Source organism: Pagrus pagrus, assembly GCF_965226575.1.
Source record: "Pagrus pagrus genome assembly, chromosome: 24".
Taxonomy (NCBI): domain Eukaryota; kingdom Metazoa; phylum Chordata; class Actinopteri; order Spariformes; family Sparidae; genus Pagrus; species Pagrus pagrus.
In genome coordinates, this window is record NC_140206.1 from 59563 (window position 1) to 80000 (window position 20438).

General features: G+C 45.1%; 2 protein-coding genes across 4 annotated transcripts; both read right to left on the minus strand.

The window, feature by feature from the left end:
• Positions 1-46: 46 nt before the first annotated feature.
• rgn (regucalcin) lies at positions 47-3809 on the minus strand. 3 transcript variants are annotated; one of them, XM_084347285.1, is made up of 9 exons: positions 3722-3792; positions 3302-3413; positions 1612-1793; positions 1345-1527; positions 1162-1262; positions 932-1046; positions 688-819; positions 360-514; positions 47-264 (listed from the first exon to the last, which is right to left on the minus strand). In XM_084347285.1, the coding sequence occupies exons 3-9, from the start codon at positions 1778-1780 to the stop codon at positions 214-216; spliced, it is 906 nt and encodes a 301-aa protein (XP_084203411.1). In that variant the 5' UTR covers positions 1781-1793; positions 3302-3413; positions 3722-3792; the 3' UTR covers positions 47-213. The 3 variants fall into 3 exon arrangements, with proteins under 3 accessions (XP_084203411.1, XP_084203409.1, XP_084203410.1); XM_084347283.1 differs by lacking the exon at positions 3302-3413 and having other exon boundaries at positions 3722-3809; XM_084347284.1 differs by lacking the exons at positions 3302-3413; positions 3722-3792 and adding an exon at positions 3225-3286.
• A 445-nt stretch (positions 3810-4254) lies between these two features.
• On the minus strand, positions 4255-18848 carry vps16 (VPS16 core subunit of CORVET and HOPS complexes). The gene is made up of 24 exons (XM_084347550.1): positions 18673-18848; positions 17823-17911; positions 17526-17617; positions 16771-16899; positions 16242-16386; positions 16041-16156; positions 15334-15456; positions 15190-15245; positions 10820-10909; positions 10312-10483; positions 10042-10173; positions 9832-9959; positions 9604-9639; positions 9253-9361; positions 9037-9171; positions 8775-8883; positions 8603-8700; positions 7274-7378; positions 7061-7138; positions 5874-5960; positions 5632-5714; positions 5341-5437; positions 5150-5253; positions 4255-5058 (listed from the first exon to the last, which is right to left on the minus strand). The coding sequence occupies exons 1-24, from the start codon at positions 18720-18722 to the stop codon at positions 4917-4919; spliced, it is 2505 nt and encodes an 834-aa protein (XP_084203676.1). The 5' UTR covers positions 18723-18848; the 3' UTR covers positions 4255-4916.
• Positions 18849-20438: the final 1590 nt, after the last annotated feature.

The window sequence follows — 20438 nt, forward strand, 5'->3', positions numbered from 1 at the left end:
GCTGTTTGATGCTGCACTCAGTGTTAAAAGAACAAACACGACCAGAGAACGTCTCCTGTTTTTTATTTTTAGTTATGAACTACAAATGTTGACATGAAACAGAACTGGTATTATTAATAATATTATTGATCCAGTTCAATAACTATTGGTTGCAAACAGTTTGTGACAGTGAGGTGATCTGTGCTGTGATTGGCTGTTTGAGTCTACTGAAGATCATCCAGAGAACGAGTTTGAAGGACGACCTTTGACCCCGAGTCCTGTCACCTGTAGACACACACACACACACACACGGTATCAGCAGGTGTTTGACACTGAACACAGGTGAATCAGTGAATGAAGGGTGGACAGGTGAGTCTGACCCTGAAGATGGCTCCGGCCAGCGGCTGAAGTCTCTTCTCTGATTGGTCGAGGCCTAGACTGGCTGAGGTCACATAGAGGTCAGAGTAGTCCGGACCGCCAAAACAACATGAGGTGGTCTTCATCACTGGCAGAGAGACCGTCTGCAGCCGCACACCTGAGAGAACACAGCAGGTGGTATTCATCTTCATCACCATCATCATCACCATCTTCATCGTAATTATCACCATCATCTTCATTATTATCACCATCATCTTCATCATCATCATCTTCACCATCACCACCATCATCATTTTCATCTTCATCATCATTTTAACCAGTATAACTAACCAGTAGCAGGGTCGATGTTGATGACTCGTCCTCCGTTGTAACACGCCACCCACAGACGACCTTCAATATCAAGTGTCATTCCGTCTGGAAGCCCCTCCCCCTCCTCCATGCGGTACACAACACGACGGTTACCTAGGCAACACACACAGGTGGATAACTGTACTGTACTTGTATAAATACCTCTGAGTACTGCAGCAGAAATACACAGTTTCACATATGTACTGCAGTTTAAGTACACAGTTACCGAGCCATCCTGTGTTTGAGTCGTAATCGAAGGCGTCAACAGTCAGAGACAAACTGTCAACGTAGTAAAATGTCCTCTGATCCAGAGACCAGTCCAACCCGTTAGATATGTCCACCTGAGAGTGAGACAGGTAGAGAGATACAGACATGTCAGAGACCAGCCCAACCTGTTGGATATGTCCGCCTGAGAGTGAGACAGGTACAACAGTCCAGACAGACAGGTGACTTTACCTGGTCCAGATGTTTGGTCACGGTGAGGTCGGAGTTCACAGAGAACAGAGATCCTTGTTGTCTCTCAAGCTCAGCAGGTCTCACCTCCTTCCCCATCGTACCTGGGACACCACAAACTGTTACCATGGCAACACTTCCTCAGATAGACGGTAAACAAACAGGTAGACAGGTAACCATACTTACCTGCCAGCAGGCGACCAAAAGGATCGACCTTCCCATCGTTCAGGCGATTATTCGGTTTGTCCTCATCAACTTCCGCCAATGATGACATTGTCTGAGTTGACCAATCAACAGCCACGATGCTTCTACCCACACCTGCAACATAACCACCTGACCTGCGAGGAACTGCAAAGCCCACCATGTCACCTGGGGGACAGGCAGACAGACAGGTGAGACAGGCAAAAGGGATTACCACATAACTCAGATGTGTCCTGCATGCTGATTAGTCACCTGTCTCCACAGACTGGATCTGATTGGTGGTTGGACTCCACCGGTGGATTTTCTGCCCGACGATGTCAACAAACAGCAGCGTCTGGTCCGACTCCTCCCACACTGGCCCTTCACCAACCAGAGCGCCTACCTTCAGCACACTGTCTACCTTCACTGATGACATCATCATCTGTCTGTGATCCCTGGACAAACAAAAAACAACAAGGAACAAACAACAGGAACAACAGGGACATGTATGTTGTAGTCTAACGTGTAACAGTACTACATGTTGTAGTCCAACGTGCAACAGTACTTCATGTAGTCTAACATGTAACAGTACTACATGTTGTAGTCTAACATGTAACAGTACATGTTGTAGTCTAACGTGTAACAGTACTACATGTTGTAGTCTAACGTGTAACAGTACTACATGTTGTAGTCTAATGTGTAACAGTACTACATGTTGTAGTCTAACGTGTAACAGTACTACATGTTGTAGTCCAACGTGTAACAGTACTACATGTTGTAGCCTCACATGTAACAGTACTACATGTTGTAGTCTAACATGTAACAGTACTACATGTTGTAGTCTAACATGTAACAGTACATGTTGTAGTCTAACGTGTAACAGTACTACATGTTGTAGTCTAATGTGTAACAGTACTACATGTTGTAGTCTAACGTGTAACAGTACTACATGTTGTAGTCCAACGTGTAACAGTACTACATGTTGTAGCCTCACATGTAACAGTACTACATGTTGTAGTCTAACGTGTAACAGTACTACATGTTGTAGCCTCACATGTAACAGTACTACATGTTGTAGTCTAACGTTTAACAGAACTACATGTTGTAGCCTCACGTGACAGTACTACATGTGGTAGTCTAACGTGTAACAGTACTACATGTTGTAGTCTAAAGTGTAACAGTACTACATGTTGTAGCCTCACATGTAACAGTACTACATGTTGTAGTCTAACGTTTAACAGAACTACATGTTGTAGCCTCACATGTGACAGTACTACATGTGGTAGTCTAACGTGTAACAGTACTACATGTTGTAGTCTAAAGTGTAACAGTACTACATGTAGTCTAACATGTAACAGTACTACATGTTGTAGTCTAACATGTAACAGTACTACATGTTGTAGTCTAACATGTAACAGTACATGTTGTAGTCTAATGTGTAACAGTACTACATGTTGTAGCCTCACATGTAACAGTACTACATGTTGTAGTCTAACGTGTAACAGTGTTGTAGTCTAGCGTGTAACAGTACATGTTGTAGCCTCACATGTAACAGCACTACATGTTGTAGTCTAACGTGTAACAGTACTACATGTTGTAGTCTAACGTGTAACAGTACATGTTGTAGCCTCACATGTAACAGTACTACATGTTGTAGTTTAACGTGTAACAGTACTACATGTTGTAGTCTAATGTGCAACAGTACTACATGTTGTAGTCTAACATGTAACAGTACTACATGTTGTAGCCTCACATGTAACAGTACTACATGTTGTAGTCTAACGTGTAACAGTACTACATGTTGTAGTCTCACATGTAACAGTACTACATGTTGTAGCATGTTGTATTAGTACTTTAAGGGAAGTAAGTGGTGTGAATACTTGTACCAGCACTGGATGATGTCGCAGTATTTTGACAGTTTACACACTTTGAACTCAACAGGTGAGTTACTGTGTCACTGAACTGTTTATGCTGATTTGGCACTTCTCTGTCGCCAGACTCCTTTAAAAATCCGTCACCTTTTTGCTGCCTTGCTCATCGACATTTCACAGATGTACTGGAATGGACCTGCAGAGCTTGTATGAATGTTAATGCTTTGTTACTTTATTCGGCTTGTTAATAAATCACATAACAAAACTTCATCTGAGTAAAAGTCCAACTTTGAGAACCCCATCACGTGACGTAGCTCCTGAGTCTGACGGCACAGACCGGAGCAGTAAATGTTCGTACTTCGGTGTAATTGGCTGACCTGAAGTCATTCCGAAAATAATATCACTTCAACATTTTCATTTCTACAACAATGACTGATGTTTGAATGAAGTCTGTCAAACAGACTCTTCAGTCGAACCACGACAGTATTATATGGAGCAGATTTAAAACCTACCCGCAGTCACGCACCGCCCGCAGGACTCCACTCCGACGTCTTCTGCAGGCTGCAGACGGGTACACTTGGATCAACTTCCTCGTGTTGTTTTGCCCCAGCTGAGAACCTAAAAGCTCCGCCCCGCCCCCCCCCCCCCCCAAAAAAACCCGGTCGACTCCGACTCAACGCCCCCCACACATATGATTGGTCGATAACAGATATTGATCAGGTGATTCCACTGATCCAACGGATCAAAAAGACGTTTTTTATTTTTTATATTCTTGACCATGAAAATAAAACTGAAACATGTTTAAAAGACTTTAAGCCGTTTTTCCTCCTTCAGTCACAAACCAGTCAAATCATTTAATAAGTTTCACATGAAGATTTTATCCATTTTAATAACAATGAAATTAAAATAATCTAAATTAGATAAATTGAGGTTGTTTGTCGCCTCCGTGTGGTCGACATGAGAACAGTTGTCTGATTTAAATGATCATCTGATTTCTTCACATTTCAAATGAACTTCAAAGGTCTTTGGGTGTTTAAGTGTTGCATGTTTTAATCACAACTGATGATTACAGTATTGATTAATATATTGATCCTGGAGGAGGCCCGACAGAAGAGTCATGAAAATAATAACGTTAAAGTGAAATAACTTTAAACGTCAGGATTGAGTCAGACTGCTCCGGCTGAGCTCCGGCTCTGTTTCACTGTCAACACCACATTTTATTTCAAAGTGAAGTCACAGAAAGAAGACAGGAAACGAGGGAACCTCATGAACATCACTGCCACATTAGGCTGACATAAAGTTCAGTCACTGAAGGACCAGACGGTTTTCATTCACAGAAACACAGAAGAAAACATGTTGAAAATCAGCTGAGTAATCAATAACCACATCATTAATGACCACAGATCAATAACATGATCAGCTCAGTTAGATCTGATATCAAAGCACATGAAGGAGAAACAATTCAGACTGGTTGCTATGGCAACGCCTGCTCTGAGGATCAATCAGCATCGTTTCAGTACATACACTCTGAATGGAGGATCACTTTTTGGCAGCGGAGGCTCTGCTGTCTCTGTACATACACTCTGAATGCAGGATCACTTTTTGGCAGCGGAGGCTCTGCTGTCTCTGTACATACACTCTGAATGGAGGATCACTTTTTGGCAGCGGAGGCACTGCTGTCTCTGTACATGCACTCTGAATGGAGGATCACTTTTTGGCAGTTGATGCTCTGGCTCGGTTCAGCCTGTCAATCAACAGGCGATCGGAGGTGGAGCATCTGGAGAGGACCACCCCAATCTCTGCTTCATTCTTGCGTTCGATCGCAGCGTCCGCCGCCCCCTCAAGGTCACTGAGGTGAAGAGTAGAAGAAGACGGTTAGGGGTCAGCTGAGTGGTTAGGTGTAACCGGTCTGATGACATCACAGGTGTTGTGAGTCTTACCTGACGGCCAGGTGAGCTTTGACCTTCTGCTCAGGTGTTACCTTGGAAACATACTTCTTGGCTTCATACTTGTTGTGACTCTTCATGCAAACTTCAACAAATGCCTGAAGAAGAGACATCGCTAAGAATCATGGGTAATTGTTTAATCTTTACTTATAATGACAGGTTGGTGAGGGGGCGGGGTTTCTTACAAGGTAGCCAATCGGAGATTTTTTACTCTTTGCAAATTTCTCCAACTCCTCCCACTCCTCTTTCTCTGCCAGAGACTTCAGCTTCAACCACCAATACCTGCACAGGTCAGACAGGTAGAGACACAGGTGAGACAGGTAGAGACACAGGTCAGACAGGTAGAGACACAGGTCAGACAGACTCAGTTTGTGAACGTTTCTTGAAGGATAAAATAAAAGCCAAGTGACCAATGAGCCGTTAGAAAAACTTTTGAAAGCATGTGTTCAGCCAATCAGGGCAGAGAGATGTCTCACCTTTTATCAGGAACTCTGAAGTCTCTGTAAAGTTGTTCTGTTTGTTTGTGGAGTCCTAACGCCAGCAGAGCCTCCATCGTAGCCTGCAGACAGGAAGTGACATCACAACCTTAAATAACACCTCTTTTTACATTAGTAAAAGTACTCGATTACAGTGGAAGATACTTCTATGAATTGCAGTCTCAGAAGCCCCGCCCCTTCATGGACCTGCAGAGTTCCAGTAGCCCCGCCCCTCCATGTACCTGTAGAGAAAGTCCCAGTAGCCCCGCCCCTTTCTCATCATCCAGTTTTCGTTGGAATCGTAGCAGACGCATCTCGTCCTCTGTGGCCTGAAGACAAAATATTTAAATAAACATGATAACAGATTCCACCAGGTGAGACAACATAGTGGACCTGAACACCTGTTTTACAAAACATATACAGTATATACAGTATATACAGTATATACTGTGTATACTGTATGTACTGTATGTACTGTATAGACTTAGACTTTTCTTTATTGTCATTCAAAATCACACCTCACAGTGCAGATCAGAACGTTGCATTTGGCTCAGTATAGCACAGGATAATGACAGCAGCAAGTATTTACAATAAGTAAATAAGATAAAAACTGTAGACATAAATAAAACATAAAAATATATTGCACAAAGTGTATTATTATATTGCACAGTCAAGTGAAGTGGTCCTGAGTGGGTGTGTGAGGGAGGATGGGGGTCTTTTATTTTGTGTTCAGCAGTCTTATGGCTTGTGGGAAGAAGCTGTAGTAGAACCGGGCTGTTCTGCTTCGAAGGCTGCAGAACCTCTTTCCAGAGTCCAGCAGCGAGAACAGTCCATGGTGGGGTGGGAGGTGTCTCTGCTGATGTTATGAGCCCTGGTCAGGTAGTGTTTCTTTGCAATGACTTGGATGGGAGGTCCTCACCACCCTCTGCAGGGACTTCCAGTCAGAGGCACTGCAGGCTCCTGACCAGACGGAGGCAGCGGTGTCGTGGATGAGGAGTGCTGCGTGACTGGGCTGGCTCTTCCTGAAGTCGACGATGATCTCCTTGCTTTTGTCAACGTTCAGGGCGAGGTTGTTGATTTTGCACCAGTCCACCAAGTGTTTCACCTCCTCTCTGTAGGCTGTGTCGTGTCATCACTGATAAGGCCTACTAGTGTTGTGTCATCCACAAACTTCATGATGGGGTTAGTAGTGGACCTGGCACAACAGTCGTGGGTCATCAGGGTGAACAGCAGCGGGCTGAGGACAAAGCCTTGAGGGGAGCTGGTGCTGAGGGAGATGACACTGGAGGCGTTGTTGCCCACCCGCACAGACTGGGGTTTGTTTGAGTTTGTATATATACATAGTATATACTGTATAAACAGTATATGTATGTGAATATGTATAAGATGATTTAATAATGGGGAGTGATGGTGGGACTGAGATTTTTACCTTTGCAGCAAACTCATTCTTCGCCTTGTTGTATTCATCAACAGCACTCTGCAGGAGAGACAGACGGCTCTCTAACCTCTGCAGAGAGACAGACAGGCAGACTGTCAGAGACAGACAGTCAGAGAGAGACAGGCAGACTGTCAGACAGAGACAGACAGACTGAGACCAGCAGAGTCCAGGTGAACAGGGGAACAGGTGAACTCCGTTGGTTACCTTTTCTCTGTAACTGGCAGTCACGTAGTAGTTGGCGAGCTCCTGGTGATCATCGTCCTGGTTATAAAGATCCTTCAGTGTGTCCTGTTCCTGCAGTTTACAGAACTGACACACACACACACAATCAGATTACACTGAGTAGAGCGTATACCTCCTCCCTACAATCCCTTTTGATCCAGTAACAGTCCTGAATCACTCTAAAGTGTCCACCACCAATAACTGCTGACACATCATTTAAGCTGATCTTGTTAAGACTTGAATTGTTTGTCAAACGTTCAGCTGCTGAGTGTAGCTGAGTTTACTCTCCCTACAGACCTGCACCAGAATCCGTCTCATCTCTTTCGAGTCATTCTTCTTAATGACAGATCCGCTTGAACTGTTACGTCCAGAGTCTGCACACTGCTGGTAGCTGCAGGTTTATGATACCGACTTCCCTCTAAGAAGCATTTTAATCTGCAACATCCAGATTTGTATTAGCACAACAAACTGTGCTCACTCAGAGATACCAGCAACTTAAATGCACCATGTTGGAGCCATATTGCTGATATATGAAATGTTTCTGTTTGAATACTGGTATTTATGTGTTTTATTTTTATGTTTAGAGTTATTATATTATTGTACATATTTTCATGAAACAGTGTTATGCCTCGGTCATTTGGAACGATTGCTCCCCCTATGATTTGCTTATGGTATCATCTGTGGCTCGATGATTAATTGTCAGGTGTGTTTAAACGGGAAAGCAGGAAGTGTTTTCGCTTGGACATGGACGGGGTGATCATACAGTTTTTTAACCACCGATACCATCAGTTTACTATCAGTTTCATTTCGTTTCGTTTTGTTGATTATCCATTGGTTGATCGTTTGGAATTGTGCATCCTGATTGATGGAGTTCGTTTGGGATCGCAATAAATTGCTTTGGATTAATTAAGATACGACTACTGGGTGATTGTTGGAAGGTGCGTCTGAAAAGGTTTACCCTGATCTAGACTCGGCTGATGACGTTTAGCAAGCCCATCCAGATCCTTCCAGATCCATCAAGATCCATCCAGATCCTTCCAGATCCTTGCATTATTTACAGAGAAATTAACCAAAACGTAGAAAAACTGATCTATTCTGGGCTGAGACCCATCCTGCATCCAAGTGTGGTGGAAATCTGCTCAGCACTTTTTGTTTTGCAGCACTTTTTGTGTAATCCTGCCAACCAACAAACCAACATCAGTGAAATCACAACCTCATTGGTGGAGTTCATAGATCAGATTAAGATGAAAATGAAGAGTACCTGTCTGTGAAGGCTGAGGAGGAGGTGGGTAATGATGAAGATGAGAGTACCTGTCTGTACAGGCTGAGTGCAACCGGTTGGTTCCTCAGCGTCATGAAGAAATCTCCTCGGTTCATCTCGTTCTTCAGGTAAGTCACCACGGTGTAAACTGAAACACAGAAAACCATCAGTGTGACATCATCGACCTGTCTGACAGGTGGTGGGCGGGGCTAGCAGACTCACCCAGGTCAGTGTCTCCACTCTCCACAGCTTTACTGAGGGCTAACTGGCTCCTCTTCATCTTCAAGAGCAGAGGAACCTGTTCTCCAGACCGAGCCTCGAAATCCAACAGCTGACACAGAAACACGAGAAAACATACAGAGCCGTGTCCACACGTCAGAAAACCATACACACACCAGGTGTGTTACAGATACACACATAAGCAACGTTACATAGAGAACGACAGACACACGTGTATGTTACGATGACAGACAGGTGGTGTTACCTTGATGGCGAGCTCAGTGCGCCCACACTCGTAGGCTTTGGCTGCGATGTGCGAGTAAGAAACACCAGGTGAGTCTCCCACCTTCACACACACGGCTCGGGCTATAGCCTCGTCTGATAGGTCCTTCTGCTGCACCTGGACACGCCCACAAACACATCAAACTGAGCCGTGCAGGTAAATTAGACTGAGACAGGTAGGTCAGGTGAGACAGGTTACCTTGCATGATGCCCAGTGTTTGAGGACTCTGCTGACTCCCTGATAATCTGGAATCTTCAGGTAACGACAGATTTCTATCGCTAATGGATAAAACTGTCGATATACCAACCTGAGAGACAGACAGGTACAGAGGCAGGCAGGTGAGAGAGGCCGACAGGTACAGAGAGGTCGACAGGTGAGAGAGGCAGACAGGTGAGAGAGGCAGACAGGTGAGAGAGGCAGACAGAAGCAGAGAGGCCGACAGGTGAGAGAGGCAGACAGGTACAGAGAGACAAACAGGTACAGACACACAGACAGGTGAGAGAAGCAGACAGGTACAGACACACAGACAGGTTGGATGAGCTGACTCACCTGTCGATCAGAACCTGCAGAGTCATCTGTTTGAATCTGAGGTCAGGTGTCAAGGAGTTTGTCACCATGGTAACAGATGCTACTAAATATGTTTGTGACTGATCTGATATCCAGCTGGTTGGTAGTCAAACATCAGATGATGACATCACAGTCTCTGTTCATTAACCATCAATCACTACAGACCAGTGTACACTACATTTCCCATGATGCAACTGGGCGGGAGGATACTGAGTGTGTGTGAGTGGCAGCCCCACGCCGCTCTCTCTGACGGCGTTCAGCACTCGCAGTTCTCTGCAGGTCGACACAAACAGGTCGGGACTGAAGTCCGTCAGGAAACACTTCCCGAACGAAGCCGCCTGGTGGACGAAACACAACGTTACACAACAGAACACACAGAACTCTGATACAGAACCAACTGTGTGTTCAGTGTGTTCTCACCCTCAGCAGGGACTTCTGGGTGTTGGTGTCATATTCGTGTCCAGCTGCCTCGACACACTGTCTGACTGCCTCTCCCAGCATGCTTTGCTCCTTGATCTCCCTCAGGTACTCATCGGCCTTCTGACTGGACTTCTACGTAAACACAAGGACAGAAATCAGCCAATCAGAGAGCAAACAGACAGAGGGGTGTTTATTCAGACAGACAGGTGATTTGTCAGACAGACAGGTTTTAGGAAAGACAGACAGGTGTTGGGACAGACGGGTTCCTACCTCATACTCCCTGTGGGCCTCCAGCAGCAGAGCTCCGGGAGCCATGGAGGCGATCTTGAAGATGTCCTGACAGACTAGAGGAACCTCTTGAAGCAGCTCCTGATTGGTCGAGCTGATGATTCGAACTCCGTCCAGCTCTCCAACCAGAACACAGTGATCCTCTATTGGGAACCTGATGTCAAGGGTCAAGGGTCAAACAGGGGTAGAACATTACCTGATGAGAGACCGACTCAAAAGGAGAGGACTCCTGACACAAATTCTTCAACCTAATTCTAGTTCAACCTGTTCGGGAGGATCCAAAACAAGTTTCTGCAGCACCTACATGAGCATCAGGAGATCCCTAAACAGCTACTGGAGAACCCCAACGATCTTCACGCTACAGAGCCTCTGAAGCTTCAGCAGAACCCTAACGTCACAGAGCATCTCAAGCTTCAGGAGAACCTTAACACACCAGCCTGAACTGGTTCAAGGTTCCACTCTGAACTGGTCTGAACTGGTTTAAGGATACTGGATGGTGTCGTTACAGACTCCGGCCACCATGAGCAGTCTGTCCCACATCAACACCACAGACGGTTGCTGACTCTTCGGTCTACGACACCTGAACAGGTAAAGAGGGTCAGACAGGTTAGTGAACAGACAGGTGGGCAGTAAAGAGAGAGAGAGACAGGCAGATAGAGAGACATAAAGGCAAACAGGAAGCTATGAAGACAGACAGGTTAACAGAAAGTAGATAGACAAAAAAATCAAATCAAATCAAATGAACTTTATTTGTCCCGCAAGGGAAATTTGTCGTAACAGCTGCTTTGTACTTGCAATACATACATACATAATACATACATTACAATAGTAACAATGGCACACATATCCAAGAAAGAAAAGAGAAAGAAAGAAAGTGCGGAGAGTGCAATAAAGAGTTTAAAATACTTATAATACAAGTTCAAATAAACACATACTAAAAACTAAAAGTTGTTTATTTAGTAATGAAATGGAGGTAGGAATGAAAGAGTGTTTAAAACGGTTGGTCCTGCACCTGCTGGCTCCATAGCACCTCCCCGACGGCAGCAGCTGGTACTCTTGAGAGGACGTGTGAAGGGTCACTCCCTTCACAACTGTCCCCTCATATATTGCCTGGAGGGATTGGAAGTGATTGTGATCATGTTTCCCCACTATCCTCAATGCTGTAGTCGCCATTCTTTGGAGTCTGGCCTTACACTGGACTGTGAGGGAGCCGAACCATGCTGCCATACTGTATCTTATGGTACTGGCCAACATTATCTCGGTTCGGACCCCAAACAGCCGCAGCCTTCTTAGAAAGTGGAGCCTCTGAGCTAATCTGTTACAGAGGAAATCCACATGATCGCTCCAGCCCAAGTTATCAGACACCATCAAACCCAAGTACTTGTATGAAGGAACCTGTTCAATAGTGCAGTTATCAATGATTACCCGGTCATCAGCTGCAATTACCTTAGGGTTAAAGATAATTTCTTTTGTCTTGTTAGTGTTAAGCACCAAATAGTTCATATCACACCAGGTTTTGAAGGTGGCTATCTCACTGAAATACACGGAGGGGCAGGTATTCACATCCAACAGACTTAAAATTATGGTGTCATCTGAGAATTTGATGATATGGTTGTTACGGTGTGAACTTCTGCATTCATCGGTGTATAACGTGAAGAGGACCGGGAGCTGACACAGCCCTGAGGCACGCCAGTGCTGCACTGCCTTGGGGCTGAGAGAGCTATTTACCCTGACTTGTTGTGTCCTGTTTGTTAAGAATGAGTAAAACCATTTAATGATAAAATTGTCAACCCTCATGTCCATTAACTGCTGTATGATCAGGTGTGGCTGCACAGTACTAAAAGCCGAGCTAAAGTAGGCAAATAAAACACGAGCATATGCTTTGGGGTCCTCCAAATGTTTGTTGATCTGATGTGTGACTGTAATGACTGCATCCTCAGTGCTCCGTCCCTGTCTATAAGCGAACTGTAGGGGGTCGAGACAACCAGCAACATCAGTTTTGATCATACAATAATTCTCTCAAAACATTTCATTATCACTGAGGTCAATGAAACTGGTCTGTAGTCATTATCAACAGCTGGGCAAGAGATCTTAGGGACCGGAACGATAACAGACTTTTTCCACAGGTCAGGTACCGTCTGGCCATCAAGAGACTTCTGGAAAATAGGGCACCAGGCAGCGGCTAATTCTGTTGAGCAACTTTTAATTAACAGGGCATGTTACGGCTCGCGCCGTTATTTGTTAGTAGGTGTGTATGTGTGTGTGTTTTTTTTTTTGTTTCTTTTATTTTGTACAGAGTCAGAGCTCCTGTCTCCCAGAGGATCACGTGGCTCCCGCGCCGGTTCCGCATCCCTGCGGTGGCAGTGAGGGATTGGCTATTCAGGGGAGTGGGGGAACTATAAGAACCGACAACGCCAGAAGACGGGGTGGATCGCTAACGCGCCAGCATCCACCCAAACTCTGAGAGCCTCGTTATTGACAATTAGAAATTTGTTAGAGTGTGTCTGTGAGCCCGAGTGCGAGAGTGTCTGTGAGTGTGCGTGTGCTCTGGGTAAAACCAGAGCAAGAGTGTTTGAGGTTAGGGAAGCAGTAGGGGTGAGCTGCCTTTTTTGTTACGCCAGTGTTCTCCTGTTTTTGGGTAGGTTAGGGAGTTAGGTTTAGCACTTGTCTTTTGTTTCTTTTCGTTTGGATAGGGCTTAGATAGATTCGGACCCCGGAGTTTAGATCTGTGTTTTGTTTATTGTTTTAGGCCTGAGCTCACCCTGAAGCCGCGCTTCACACTTGTATATAGCGCACCCATTTCACTGTATATAATTGCACTTGTCATTTGTGTTGTAAATAAATTGTTTTTTTGTTACTCAACTTACACCGTGTTGGGTGTCGGTTATTTATGTTAGGCTCGGCTCCCTAGGTCGAGCGTAACAGGGCAGGAAGGCCATCAGGGCCTGGTGCTTTCCTTTTCCCAACTTTGCTAAAAGCAGCTTACACCTGTAGGGTTGTGATCTCAAGCTCACATTTACCAGAAAGGGGCAGGGAATCTAAAATCTCCCTCCCTTTGGAGGAGAGATCCTGGTTGTTTTTTGTTTTTTAAAAGCAAACTTTTTCTTGTTGATACATACTTTAATTTCTTTAGTAATATGAGCTTTGTTGTTGGGGAAATGTCGAATTACTTTCTTCTCAACAACATTAACCATGCAGAAATTTATATAATCGGTAATAGTGGTCTTCTAGTTCTAGGCTATGAAAAATGCTCCAATCAGTGCTGAGAAAGCATCCCCGCATTGTCTCTATACTGTCGTCGGTCCATCTCCGAATAGTCTTGGGCAAGGGCTTACTGGACTTGAGCACAGATTTATGGGCGTAAGATACACTGTTGAGTGGTCTGAATTTGCAATTGGGGGGAGAATTTTGGACCTGTATGCACCAGCTACATTCACAAAACATTTGTCAAGTTATTCAAGTTTCTTGTGGCACGTTGTACGTATTGCTGGAACCCGGGTAAAGCTGGCTCTAATTTGCAATGATTCATATCGCCCAGGACGAGAACTGGGGCACCCGGGGACCGCTGAAGCTGGGAGTGGACACAGTCGGATATGACATTAGCGGCTTTGCCAGCGTTACCACTGGGAGGGATGTATGCTAAACACAGTATTATGCTGCCAAACTCTCTGGGGAGATAAAAAGGCTGCATGGAGACACAAAGAAGCTCTACATTGGGGCCACATATACTCTGTCTGACAGTGAATTGTTTGCACCAGTTGTTACTCACGTAAACAATGAACCCCCCACCTCTTGATTTCCCTGAGGAGTCCTTTCTGTCCGCCCGGATACAGGAGAAGCTCTCCAGTTATATCAATGGGTAAGGAGTGTCCTGTCGGAGCCATGTCTCCGTCAGTGCGATGATGCTAGAGTCTCTGTACTCATGACAGAACCTTGTATTAACTCGGAGCTCGTCCATTTTAGAGCGCAGCGACCTGACATTACTCAGTATAACTGAGGGCAGCGGTGGTCTGCTGCCTCGCCTCCGAAGCCGCTGTCTGACATCCCCTCTTCTGCCCCTCTTCCTCCACTGTGGTTCTCTCGCCAGCTTAGCTCTCACACACGCAGGGAGATGGTCAGGTGGTGCGCTGTTTTTGTCCCACAGGGCCAACAGGGCATCTGGAGTAGGCAAGGTGACATGCTCTCTGTGGGGGAGGTGGGGGCGGGGGGACAGGTTTCTCGCCACGAGCTCTCTGACCACCAGCAGGAGAGTCAGCATGGACAGGAGCGCCGCCATGGCTTGCTGCGCTGTTGGTCGGTTGGAGGTTCAGCTGCTAGGCTAATGCCGTCGGCGCCTACCCGCTGGATCAGCTGCTTGCTCCGCCGTTCGTCGGGGGGCTGGGCTCTCTCTCGTGGGCCAGCTGCTAGGCTAACGCCATCGGCGCCTGCCCGCTGGATCCGTATCTCCTCTCCGCCACAGTCGGGAGGCCGCTCAGTGGTTCGCAGATAGCTTGGCTCGGTCTCCTCTTTCGCCGGCTAACCGGTAGCTGCCCTGAGGCTCCCAAAGCTAGTTGCCGTTGTTGGCTCAGGCGTCCGTGGTGGCTACTGGCTACGTGGTGAGCTGACTGGGTTGGGAGCCAGTCGTCCTAGAGCTGCGCCACACTTTTTTTCTCTCTCTTCTCTGTCATACGTGAAACACACAACTTATAAAATAGTGAAAAGAAAGCAGCACAAATAACACAAGTACACAAGCAGCCGCTGCACTACCGCCCGCCTGCCGTGCAGCACCGGTAGATGCCTGCTGAAAGTGCTGGGTAGATGGGTAAATTACAGACAAAGAGAGACAGACAGGTAGACATGCAGGTAGACAGGTGCACATACCAGACCATCTGCTTGGGAGGCGTTGACCTTTTAGTGTCGACATCACTCAGTTTGTCCTGCAGAAAGAAATCACCTGTCAATCATCCAGAGACACCACCCCCTCAGATTAGATCTAACAGCCAATTGGACAGAGGAGCAGCTCACCTGGAGTTGGGAGGAGCCTGTCCACAGGTATCCAGTGTCAGTGAAAAGAGCCAGGTACTTATAGCTGAAAGACACCGACATGTGGACAATACTGCCAGCCTGAGGACTGAAACCTGGAGGACACTGGAGACAGACAGGCATTGTTAGAAACCTGTCTGAATACTAGTGGTGGGGGAAAAAAATCAATTAACATAAGAATCGCGATTCTAATCATCCATGATTCTGAATCGATTCATAAACTTCAAAAATGGATTTAAAAAAAAATGTCTTTTCTATTTTGAAAAATCACACAAAACACCAATTTGTGTTATTTGTGTACAGTTTATTTTTGTAACTTCTGGGAGAAAAAGGCAGCTGACCTAAGCTTTTATTTAGGCAATTTTTTTATGCAAGTTATTTCTTGTACAGTAAGTAAGCTTTTATTTGTTTAGCATGAATAAATGCTACCTTTTTTAATGTTTGCCTTTGTGTGATTACATCATTGGAATCAGTTTGTTTAAAAATCACATTACCTTTTACAAACTGTACTGTTTTGGTGCCATAATTTGCCTTAACACACTAACACTGTATCAAATTTTGAATTGAGAATCGTTTGAATCGAGAATCGATTCTGAATCGAATTGTGAGACACCCAAAGATTCACACCCCTACTGAATACCTGTCTCTCTCTCCCCCTTTCTACCTGTATGTCTCTTTAACTGTCTCACCACAGCAGTGCAGGATGTGTTGTCCAGGATGAAGAGTTCAGGTCCATTGGACAGGAGGACTTTAGTCTGTCTGTCCTGAGTGAGGACGACCCAACAGGACGGCTTCCCCTGCAGACCTGAGGACAGACAAACAGGTGAGACAGACAGACAGGTCTGACACTTTAAATCACATGCTGAAAACGGAGGGGAGACAGTTGTTACCTGGGACTTCAGGTAATCTCCGCAGCTTCAGGTCATCGATGTTAGTTGCCAAGGTGAAGCGGGAGGAGCCAGTTACTATGGCGACACCTGTTCCATAAGGAGAGTGGAACACTTTGGCTTCCAACACCTGACTCTGGACCACTTCCTGTAACAAACGACAAGAACAGCTCCTGACTCTGGACCACTTCCTGTAACAAACGACAAGAACACCTCCCGACTCTGGACCACTTCCTGTAACAAACGACAAGAACAGCTCCCGACTCTGGACCACTTCCTGTAACAAACGACAAGAACAGCTCCCGACTCTGGACCACTTCCTGTAACAAACGACAAGAACACCTCCCGACTCTGGACCACTTCCTGTAACAAACGACAAGAACACCTCCCGACTCTGGACCACTTCCTGTAACAAACAACAAGAACAGCTCCCGACTCTGGACCACTTTCTGTAACAAACAACAATCATCACTTATCAGACTAGTTTTGAGGATTGTAACAAACTAGTTATAAGTGAAGTTAACAGACTGACCTGTCCCATACTGAAGTGTCTCTTGAAGGATCCGAACAGATCGTAGATCAGAACCGATCCATCCTCCTGAATACACAACAGCTCATCACTGACCGTCCAACCCAACTGGACCACAGGACCACTCTTCCACTGACAGACAGACGGGTAGAGAGATACAGACAGACAGATGGATAGAGGGATACAGACAGACAGGTAGAGGGAGAGGCAGACAGGTAGAGGGAGAAGCAGACAGGTAGAGAGATACAGACAGACAGGTAGAGGGATACAGACAGACAGGTAGAGGGATACAGACAGACAGGTAGAGGGAGAGGCAGACAGGTAGAGGGAGAAGCAGACAGGTAGAGAGATACAGACAGACAGGTAGAGGGATACAGACAGACAGGTAGAGGGATACAGACAGATGGGTAGAGAGATACAGACAGACAGGTAGAGAGATACAGACAGACAGGTAGAGGGATACAGACAGACAGGTAGAGGGAGAAGCAGACTATTAGAGACTGTCCAGCATTTGCATTATTACACGTGACTTTACCACACACACACACACACACACACACACACACACACACTCAACAAACAATACACAACTACACAGTACCACAGAGTGTACACATAGTAGTAGTACACATTAGAAGGGACAGTATTCACTGCAAACTACTGCAGTATGTCAACATACTGCTGGTCCTGAACATTAAAGTAATACATACAATGGAACTACAACAGTCTGATTAGTTAATAACAAGGTGAATATTTACTGGGAAGCTGGTGATGGAGACTCCAGATGCAGAATAAATCTCCAACTGAGGACGAGAACTGGGAGAACGTCTGTGAGGTTCTCTGAGGAGAGCTGACAGACAGATGGGTTGACAGCGAGACAGACAGGTGGACAGAGAGACAGAATGTTTGAAGTGTTTAAGTAACAAAGTGCATTAAATATGAAAACACTGCAAACTGTAAAACTGATTAAAATACAAATGGAGTCTGGCTTTGAGGCGCATAGTCTACTGTGTGTGTGTGTGTGTGTGTGTGTGTGTGTGTGTGTGTGTGTGTACCTATAGGTCCTCCATAAGGAGCTGCAGCCACCAAACTGTCTCTGAGTCCTTCCCTCAAGTTCCAACACATCTCATACAGCTCTGTTTTCCTGCACGCACACACACACACACACACACACACAACACACACTTGGACTCTGAGTCTGGACATACACTCTTCATACGGCTCGATGATGTTAGTGGAAATTATGGTTCAACAATTATACCGAGTTCTGCTGAGAACACATCGATTATGATTGATGATGTGTAGTTCGTTTATTTTACAGAAATATTTGAATAGAAAATAGTTGCATTTTGTCGGTAGCTTCCAGGTCATGACCCACTAACTCAAATGCTGAAATGTTTTTTTGTACGAGTTGAATGAGGTTCATCTCAGTCCGGTTCTCCTCTACCAGCCTCTATTGAAAATGCAATCATTTTAACGCTGCTCTGTTTCTCTGTGAAATTAGCAACACATGGTGACCTGTTTAAACTCGGATTCTGATTGGTCAGAGTCTTCTGCTCAATTCGTCATAGAAAAAAATTAACTCAAATCATTAGCTGTGTGTAATCAAACGTGATGACGTTAACATACCTGCCTGCTAACACACACTGAAACTACATTGGCAGTTAGCCTGAAGCTAACGTAAGCAGTGTCACATGATCGGCGAGATAAAGATGCTAAGACACAGCTAACAGCCAGCTAACATACTGTGACGTTTGCTCTGTTTACACTTTAAAACACTCTCCAGGCCTGTCGGTAGATTTAATGCTAACAGCTAACATGTAGCCTGTTAACAGCTGCAGGGATAGCTAACGTCAGCCATGGATGCTGGCTGCTGTCTGACCGATAAAACACAGATTAACTGACCGATAAAAGGCTTCTCCCAGCGGGTTCCAGTTGGCGGTGATGAACGCCATGTTGATTCACTGTTAGCTTTGGCTTAGCTGTAGCTTTAGCTTTGAGCTGCCTTCAGCTTCAGCGCAGTCAGCTGATCACTTCTTAATAACAGCAGCGTCTTCCTCTTCTTCTTCTTCTGCCGCTGCTGCTTCTTCTTCTTCTACGGTTATCTGCAGCAGTCACAGCCACTGACGCCACCTGGCGGCTGCTGTTTGATTATTTATTTATAACAGACGGAACACAAATGCAATTTAAACTTAAAAACAACACAGAGCTACAGCCGAGAGACACTGATGTCAAACTTCATCATCATTAATCATCATTAAATCTACTGTGAACACAACAGGTCAGTCTGTTATCAGACTAGTTCACAGACTAGTTATCAGACTAGTTCACAGACTAGTTATCAGGCTAGATATCAGACTAGTTATCATACTAGTTATCAGACTAGTTCACAGACAAGTTATCATACTCGTTTACAGGCTAGTTATCATACTAGTTTACAGACTAGTTCACAGACTAGTTATCAGGCTAGTTACCAGATTAGTTTACAGACTAGTTCTCAGACTAGTTTACAGACTAGTTATCATACTAGTTTACAGACTAGTTCACAGACTAGTTATCAGGCTAGTTACCAGATTAGTTTACAGACTAGTTCTCAGACTAGTTTACAGACTAGTTATCAGACTAGTTCACAGACTAGTTATCAGACTAGTTATCAGACTAGTTTACAGACTAGTTCACAGACTAGTTCACAGACTAGTTCTCAGACTAGTTTACAGACTAGTTATCAGACTAGTTCACAGACTAGTTATCAGACTAGTTTACAGACTAGTTCACAGACTAGTTCACAGACTAGTTATCAGACTAGTTATCAGACTAGTTTACAGACTAGTTATCAGACTAGGGTTAGGAGTCAGGAACAAATGTTTTAAAAATAAAGTATGTTTATTTATGTCTTTAAAGCTCATGATGTTGTTGGGTTGATTGTGTCTCATGGCCTTCCTCAGAGGACGGAGTTTAAATGTCCTTTACTTACTGCAGTCTGTTGTTCTTCTCACAGTCTCACAGACTGTCAGGGGGAATTCCTGAAGTTCCAAGATAACACCAGGAAGCACCCCCCGACTAATGAGTGTATTGTTTGTATGAATCCATGATGTGAGCGTCTCTTCCTGTTTCCACCTCATGACTCTCTGACCCACCACAGAACGGTTCTCTGTGTTCTGCTGCTCACACTCAGCATGAAGAACTGTTCCGCATATTTCAAGATCTGTTAAAAAACACAAACCCAGAGTCACATGATCCATCGTCATCCTTATCATTGACCTCATCACTGAGCCTGTTTGGGTTCTATCATTAGAACATGGTCTCACTGAAGGAGAACATTTTATTGGAACTCCAACATGTCTGATGAGAACAGGAAGAGAACCAATAGCTCCTCACAGATCCACAGCAGACCAGCAGAAAACCGATAACAGCCACCCTCTAATGTTCCCTTTGGTTCTCATGAGGTTCCACGCTGGTTCCCCTACAATTCCCAAATGGTAAGTTCCTTCAAGGTTCCTCTAGCACTCTTCTAAAGCTCCTCTGAGATTTCTTGAGCATCCTCTCAAAGTTGCATCACAGTCTCCTAAAAGTTCCCCTGAACATTTTCCTGTCTTCCACTGAAGTTCCCCATGCATTTCCATATGGTAATCCCAAAGTTCCTCTACGGAGTCTCCACTGAAACATGTTCC

Excerpts from the sequence above, each read along its gene's own strand:
- rgn (XM_084347283.1), bottom strand. The coding sequence starts at position 1,780 with ATGATGATGTCATCAGTGAAGGTAGACAGTGTGCTGAAGGTAGGCGCT. Across the intron at positions 1,047-1,161 it reads TGACCAAACATCTGGACCAG|GTGGACATATCTAACGGGTT; the intron begins GTAAAGTCACCT and ends TCTCACTCTCAG. Across the intron at positions 820-931 it reads CTCAAACACAGGATGGCTCG|GTAACCGTCGTGTTGTGTAC; the intron begins GTAACTGTGTAC and ends TGTGTTGCCTAG.
- vps16 (XM_084347550.1), bottom strand. The coding sequence starts at position 18,722 with ATGGCGTTCATCACCGCCAACTGGAACCCGCTGGGAGAAGCCTTTTAT. Across the intron at positions 16,900-17,525 it reads TCTCCATCACCAGCTTCCCA|TGGAAGAGTGGTCCTGTGGT; the intron begins GTAAATATTCAC and ends TCTGTCTGTCAG. Across the intron at positions 9,960-10,041 it reads CCCAGAAGTCCCTGCTGAGG|GCGGCTTCGTTCGGGAAGTG; the intron begins GTGAGAACACAC and ends TTCGTCCACCAG.